A 7,813-nucleotide genomic window follows, 5' to 3' on the forward strand; every position below is an offset into this window, starting at 1 on the left:
GCTGCCTGCCCCACTCACTGTCACCCTCCTCGCCTTCCTCCCAACCCCTCCCCGGTACCTTTGCAGGATGAAGAAGGAAGAGGACTCCCTGACCATCTTTGGTGTGGCCGAGCGGGACCAGGGTAGCTACACGTGCGTTGCCAGCACCGAGCTGGACCAAGACCTGGCCAAGGCCTACCTGACCGTGCTAGGTAACTGCCGCTGCCCACACTGGCGCTGATCCCCACCCCCTACTTCCCGAGGCCAGAGAAGTGGAGGACGGTTCCAAGGGCAGAGCCTGTGGTCAGCGAGCCAGTTGGGCCTGGTGATCCTCCAGCCGGGCCTGGTGATCCTCCAGCCGGGCCTGGTGATCCTGCCTTCTGATTTAAGGGTTAGGAAGCTGCTCCTTTCCGAACAAGCTGTGCTGGATGCCTTACCTCCTGAATGGAACCATTAACTTGCCCAAATCCTCACCTGAAGGGTGCCTGAAGGAGAGAGGGAAATGGGCAGGGGGTTCTCATTGGGATCATTTTTACCAACTTTACAGCTAACTCTAAACCACTAAGTCAATTAAAACAATCCATCCTTGAAGCAAGACTGAACTTTGTGTTTGTCCTTCCGATACCCTCTGCTAGCCTTCCTCTCTGCACCCCTTTCCTGATGGGATTTCACAGGGTGCTGTGCATTTCAGGTGATCCTGTCTTGGCCTCCCCTCGTGTCCAGGCCAGACTGTAAATACTAAGCCACCCCAGACCTGGGGACGTAGCCTCTCCCATCCGGGGAAGCAAATCACCTCCTCATCTCTGCTGTCTCTGGGCCCCCTATTGCCATAACTCTCAGTGTACTCCTGTCCCTCAGCAGTGTCCCTGAATGGTCGCAGAGAACAGTGGGCCCAGGCACAGTCGTAGCATTGGGACAGGAAGGACCCAGGGTGTCTGCCCCCAGCTGTGGAGGGAGCACAGGAAGGCCTTTGTGAGGGTGGGGCACTCTCCATGGAAGTGGGGGAGGGGTGAAGCTGTGCAGGGGCAGCTGTTCAAGCCTTGGCTGCCTATTCCCACCCTTCGAGAACGCCTTTATCCCCACATAACCTGCTAACCTGGATAACCCATCTTACCTTTGCAGCTGATCAGGCCACTCCAACTAACCGTTTGGCTGCCCTGCCCAAAGGTAATTCCTACTAATCCCGGGGACCGTCGCCAAGCACTCGAGGTGTCTGGGAGGGAGGGGTCCAGGAGGAGGAAAGCACTGCCGGACAGGAGTGCTGTGTACAGGCAAGGGGCGGCCTGCCCCGCTCCCTGCCAAATCTGACTCCTCTGAAGAGGCCCACGTCACCTACCTTAGCCCATCACAGCCCGACTCCCGGCTTCCTGCTCCTTTCACAGACTGAGCTCCAAAGTCCGGCTGTCGCTCCCCGCGTCCCCAGTCCCTTACCTCTGGCCATGCCCACCACTCCCTGGGGGTGGCCTGTTCTCTTCCCCCCAGCTTAGCCTCTGAAATGTATTCAGTCAGGAAACCCACTTGCTTTGAGTTATCTGTAGGCCCATCTTTTTTGCAGCCTTTCACATCTACTATACACCCATTTCCAATCCGCACACATTCGTGTGCAACACACATGAATGTGGGCTCCAGTGACTCACCTTCCAGATCCTTCCAGTAACCAGCCAAAATGTGGAAATAGCTGGCTCAAGGAGCCAGGATAGGAGAAAAAATTTACGCCTACCCTCACCAGTCAACGGCCAGATGGCTTTATCCCCAGGCCAGGAGGGCACTTACACACACTTAGGAAATCCGGTGAGACTGGAGCCCCAAAGAGGTGCTGCCCCCACCCCTGTTAGGGCCTCTCTCCTGCTGTCCATCACTGAAACTTCTAGACTGAGTCCCTGTCTCCTCCCTGGCCTGGTCCTCCGTCTTTGTCCCCTCTATTCCCTTAACTGGTCTGCCCTGCTCAGCTCTCCAAACACCCCCCGGGCTCCTGCCCCCTCAGAGCCTCGGCACACTGAGTAGAAGATAATTATGAGAAAATGAGACAAAATCCCAGGCTTCTTGACCAGTTTTCCTGAAGGTTGTGAACATGGGTCTAATGCAAAGGGCAGCATTTCCCAAATGCGTGCACTCCGAGAACATCCACAGCAATGGGGTGGGTTGGCCCCAGCTCTCCCTGTGCCCTGCATTCCTTGATATTTTTGGGGGGGGGTGGAATTCGGGGTTCTCTCTTTGTTCTTCCTTGAACCCTGAGGGAAGGGGGTGGTCCCTGTGCTGACCCTCCGGCACAGGCTGGGGTTGGTTCCTGCGGTGGTGACCTCAGCCCGCCAGAGTCCTGTCCGTGGGACAGTGTTCAGGGCTGAGGCCAGCACAGGGACGGGCCGGCTCTAACTCGGGAGGCCTGCGTGGTGTCTTCTCCCTCTGCTGCCAGGACGGCCAGACCGACCCCGGGACCTGGAGCTCACCGACCTGGCCGAGAGGAGCGTGAGACTGACCTGGATCCCAGGGGACGATAACAACAGCCCCATCACAGGTCAGCCGGGGCCCTGCGCTACTGTCCAGAAAAGAGGGACGGCAGCCCGGAAGCCGGAGGCCTGGCCCTGGTTTCTGGTCCCACTTCGGCCTCACTTGACGTGTGTCCTGGCCTGTTGACAGAACACGTGGAGGCCTTGGTTTCCCTTTCCGGGTTTTGGGAAGAATACCTGTGCCTTTGTCTACCCAAGGGAGATTATAAAGACTAATGGAAACCATGAAGGAGCGCTCTTGAGAAAAAACTCACTAACTCAGCTCCCCAAACAGCCCTGTCTTCCTTTGCCCCCTCAGACTACGTTGTCCAGTTTGAAGAGGACCAGTTCCAGCCAGGGGTCTGGCATGACCATTCCAAGTTCCCAGGCAGTGTCAACTCAGCCATCCTCCAGCTGTCCCCCTATGTCAACTACCAGTTCCGGGTCATTGCCATCAATGAGGTGGGCAGCAGCCATCCCAGCCTCCCGTCCGAGCGCTACCGAACCAGTGGAGCACGTGAGTGCTTGAGGGCTAACGGGAGGTGCTGAAGCCAGGTACCCCAAGTTCAGACTGAGTTCCCCCGGTCCCCAGCCACATGAATCTGGGCAAGTTACTTAACCTCTCCAAGGCTCAGCTTCCTCATCTGTGAAACAGAGAATAATAACACTATCTCCGTCATGGGGCTGTTGTGAGGATTACGTTCGAAAATGGGATTCGGGTACTTACCGTGATGTGCATATAGCAAGCACACAATAAAAGTTAACTGTCATTTTTATTATTACTAATATTATGAATAATTCTTGATGCTCTGCTTTAAAGGGAAGAGCTATGGCAAAGATTTGCAGTAGAAATATATAATCTGGGGTTGCACCAGGTTTCTTAACACACTTGGGTAATGAAATGTTTAGATTTCTAAAATCATGCTGGTTCATTGAGGGTGGAGACGCTCCCCAAAACTGTTGAATGCCACGGTAAACCAGTCTGGTATTAAACATACTTAGTGGATAATCCACAAAGGGGATAATCCACACTGAGTTGGCTGTACTGATCATCTAAAGTATGGAAAGCCTTATGATAAATGCTGTCTTGTAAGGGATTAAAATTCAAAAGAAATTATCCCTGCTTTGGGGGGTTTAAATCTTAGCTAGGAAGGCACATCATCCATTTGAGAAAGTGGCAGAGCGAGTTCAGCTGCTTATGGGACAGAGCGTGTTGAGAGATGCTGAGAAAAGACAGAGCGTAGAAGGGACCAGTCAGGCTGGGGGGGAGAGGTTGCTTACTGTGCCCTGGTAATGCACAGACTGTACTTGAACTTTGCATCCGTTTGGATTCCAGCCCCTGAGTCCAACCCCTCTGATGTGAAGGGAGAGGGGACCAGAAAGAACAACATGGAGATCACGTGGACGGTAAGAGCCCCTCGCAGCCCCTCCACGATGGGCTTGCTTGCCTCGCAGCCTTGGGAGCCCTCGCCCTTTACACCCCTGTGACTCCAAGGCCACAGCGTGGCTCAGACTACCTGGCTGGTGCGGGGGCTGCTCGTCTCTGCATTGAGCATCCAGAAACCAAACAGGAGAATGTCTAAGAGCAACATTTAAGACAGGAGACAGGAGCAGAGATGACCAAGGAACAGAGACTGTCAGTCTGGCAAAATCAGAGAGAGCCCTGCAGGATCAATGGGTTTCTTCAGAAGAGGGAGAAATTTAGATTAGTCTATAGGAAAGATTTAGCCCAAACACCAGTACCTCGCTTTGGTGTGTTCTGGGGGCCCATCACTGGAGATTGCTGGGAGTGGGGAGAGACCAGCCTCTGAGTGGTCCTCCAGTGCCAGCCATCTGTAAGTCCAGGATGGACAAGGTGACTCAAAAGATGTCCTCCGGGCCAGGATTGAAAAAGCTCATCTTCATCTCGGCTCACTGACCCACATTTTCCAAACCCAAACTGGGATATGTGGCCTCAAAATGACTTTTTTCCAAACCCCTTCCAAGTCTAAGAGATGCAAATTCAGCCACTGAAATATTAACATTTTTGTGCTCTTGACGTGAGTAATGGAAACAGGGAGATAACAGAGTTTGGAATCATGACCATCCCCGTCTTCGGAGAGCCTGGTTTCACAGCAGCCTTGGCAACTGGGCTGAGCCCAGACTTAAGACACCGGGACTCGTCTTGCAGGACCTTGCAAGGGTCGGTTCTTGGTCTACGGCTCTGTATTCCAGGCTCCCAGGGGACTGCTTCCTGGACCAGGCCCTTAGGGAACAAAAACAAGAGTTGTGCTCACTCCCAGCTCCGGCCTTTTGGGAAGGACAGGGCAGACATGCAAGGATTAAGTAGGACTGAAATCTGGAATTTTGAGTTCATTGGCAGCAGGCATGCTGTGGCTGAACCAAACTCACCCCTTTCTGACTGTCCATATTTTGGACACTGTCCATATTTTGTTTTCTGGTTGCTCCATCACAGGAAAGAGTCCTGTCGACAATAAAGCTTTCGCTCCCTGTGCACCTGCCAGGGGGGCTGGCTGTGGAATCAGAGGGACTAGGGCTTGGGTGGAGAATCTGCACGCTGCTGGCTTCACGGGACTCCAGGCTCCAGGGGGACTCAGAGTGGGGGCCGTGGCCTCCCCAAGTCTGCCAGGGGGCTGGCCGCTGTTGGGCACTTTGGGGCAGGGTGCCTGGCGCAGAAAGAGTGCGAGCCGTGGGTGGCCTGGGCCCCTCCCTCGCCTGCACCCTCTCCACTCCTGCCATCTGCCCCTGCTCAGCCGATGAACGCCACCTCTGCCTTTGGCCCCAACCTGCGCTACATTGTCAAGTGGCGGCGGAGAGAGACCCGAGAGACCTGGAACAACGTCACTGTGTGGGGCTCCCGCTATGTGGTGGGGCAGACCCCTGTCTACGTGCCCTATGAGATCCGAGTCCAGGCAGAAAATGACTTTGGGAAGGGCCCTGAACCAGACACTGTCATCGGTTACTCCGGAGAAGATTGTGAGTACCCTCCCCTGTCCCCACCCAGGACCCTGACGGCTGGGCTGCACAGGCCACCCTCACAGACCAGGAACCTCAGGGTGGGTCGGGGGTCTTCCGAGAGCATCCTGGGAGGACAGCCAGTTCCCAGGGAAGAGAAATCCCCTACAGTGACCTAGAGCAGACAGGCCCCAGGTAATGCCGGGAGCAGAGATGGTATCATCCGAACACTAGTTAGTATTCTTGAACGTCGTCACCTAGTCCAATACTCTCACTTTATCGACATGAAAACTGAGGCCCTGCAAGGGAAACCCCTGCCAATATTGCACAACAGCAAATGTCAGGCTTGAAAATAGAACCCAGGCCTTCTGATCTACCTTACTGCCAGGGCTTGCTAGCACCATGGACCATCCGTCCCAACGGGCCATAATTAGACACCTCCACCGGAAGCAGGGCCACAGGCCAGACTCCTCCCTGGGCTCCCCAGGGGAATCCTTGAGGGAGCAAGGTCCACCGAGCCCCAGACTGGAATGCTCCAGACCAGGCACTGCAACATTCCCAGTGTCGCTCTTAGCCCTTGGAATTGAACACAAAAAGAGAAGTTCTTTGGAGGCTGTCACTGGGTAAATCAACACAATTCTGGGCATATATGCAGAAGTATGTGCCTGGCTTTCCAGATGGTGGTAGCCTCTCTGCCCCCAGCACATCAATCCTGTAGGCTTTTGAGCAAAGCAGCAGGGTCGGTGACACCCCTCCTGGTCAGGGCAATCCATGTCCTGGTGTGTTTGGGTCAGGAGTAGGGGTTCATAACGGTGAGATGGGAGTAAGTGAGGGTTGGGCGCTTCCCTGGAAGTGATTATGTATTGGACCCACTTGGGAGATAAGTAGACGGGATCAGCAGGCCCTCCGTCCGTCCCACTCCTCATCTGCACGGTGGCAGACACTTCCGGACAGAAGACGGTAGGGACTACTGGAGGGTGAGTATGGAAAAGGCAGCATCTAGCCATGGACTTGACGGACCACCTCACGGCTTCCATCGCATCCATGTACCCCTGCGGCAGAAGCTTTAGAGAGGATTGGGCACAACTGCTTTTGCAGCAGAGTAGAGAAAACGGGAGTGAGAACCAGTTTTGGGGGAGGGAGGAGTGGCCCTCCCTTTGCAAGTAGTCACAGGATCAGAATATTTTCCTGAACTTGGTTAGGGTGTCTTTAGTCTGTAGGTAACGTTTCCTGCAGGGCCCTGGCAGGAAATAAATGCCACTCAAAGGGGACTATTTCTAATGTGAGGACAGGGTTAAGAGGGACAGCAGCAAGGTACAGCAAACCAGCTGGAGCGCCAGCAACAGCAGGATGCTGTTATACCGCTCTGGCCCTGAGGGGCTGGCGGCGGGCGAGTTACCATGGCCAGCGAGGGCTGCCCTTGTGTAGAGGTGTGCACTACTGTCATCCTGCCTCCCCGCAAAGAGGCAGCCAGGGGAATAGATACCATCTTCCCTCTCCTGCCCTGGGAGCTCCTGTTGCTATCTCCTGCTGGGCAGACCCATCTGGAAGCCTGAGAACAGGGGAGCCCCGCTGACACGGTCCAGAGAGGACAAGCCTCCCGGGACCTGAAGCAGGGTGGGGAAGGGTGGCCAGTGGGATGGAGGGGCAAACAGAGACTCTGTGTGACGGTTGCACATAATTGCCCTCTAAATGTGTAGGCAGAGCCCTCCACCTGTGCTGCCGCCCTTTTGTCCTGAGCCTCCCCACACTCTTCCAAGTCCAGGCTGGTGGAGGAGGCATGGCCCCTGCCCTCAGGGAGTACCCAGTGTCCAGAGTGGGCTGGAGGTGCAGGCCAGCAGAGAACAAGTCGGAGGGGACTCTGGAGTCGGGGGCCCAGCCCCGCCTGCATAACCAGCTCTCTGTCCCAACACATTGCAGATCCCAGGGCTGCACCCACTGATGTTAAAATCCGAGTCCTGAACAGCACAGCCATCAGCCTTCAGTGGAACCGCGTCTATTCCGACACGGTCCAGGGCCAGCTCAGAGAGTACCGAGTGAGGAAGCCAGCTCCAAGCCCTGCTCGCTAACCACCCAGCTCGCTAACCAGGGCGAGGGGGTAGCAGATGCGGGCCATAAGATATTTGGAAGGGGTCCCTTGGGATAGCTGTTGGATCCAAAGTTGGTTCAAGAAGATGATGTCTAGGGTTAGCTGTTCAAAAATATACCCAGAGGGCTTCCCTGGTGGCGCAGTGGTTGAGAGTCCGCCTGCCGATGCAGGGGACACGGGTTCGCGCCCGGTCGGGGAAGATCCCACATGCCGCGGGGCGGCTGGGCCCGTGAGCCATGGCCGCTGAGCCTGCGCGTCCAGAGCCTGTGCTCCGCAACGGGAGAGGCCACAACAGTGAGAGGCC

General features: G+C 55.5%; 1 protein-coding gene across 7 annotated transcripts in view; it reads left to right on the forward strand.

The window, feature by feature from the left end:
* The window catches only part of NFASC (neurofascin), a 187,097-nt gene that overhangs the window by 147,405 nt on the left and 31,879 nt on the right, over window positions 1-7,813 (forward strand). For 2 of the 7 annotated variants that reach the window (XM_007470668.1, XM_007470670.1), the window contains exons 14-20: window positions 67-191; window positions 1,102-1,146; window positions 2,393-2,494; window positions 2,785-2,982; window positions 3,802-3,872; window positions 5,219-5,441; window positions 7,341-7,456. In XM_007470668.1, the coding sequence (XP_007470730.1) occupies window positions 67-191; window positions 1,102-1,146; window positions 2,393-2,494; window positions 2,785-2,982; window positions 3,802-3,872; window positions 5,219-5,441; window positions 7,341-7,456 (880 nt within the window). Of the gene's footprint in view, window positions 1-66; window positions 575-1,101; window positions 1,147-2,392; window positions 2,495-2,784; window positions 2,983-3,801; window positions 3,873-5,218; window positions 5,442-7,340; window positions 7,457-7,813 lie in introns of those variants that run through there. The other 5 variants (XM_007470671.1, XM_007470672.1, XM_007470673.1 and 2 more) reach the window with 3 other exon arrangements.

This window comes from Lipotes vexillifer, unplaced genomic scaffold, assembly GCF_000442215.2.
Source record: "Lipotes vexillifer unplaced genomic scaffold, Lipotes_vexillifer_v1.1 scaffold1122, whole genome shotgun sequence".
Classification (NCBI taxonomy): domain Eukaryota; kingdom Metazoa; phylum Chordata; class Mammalia; order Artiodactyla; family Lipotidae; genus Lipotes; species Lipotes vexillifer.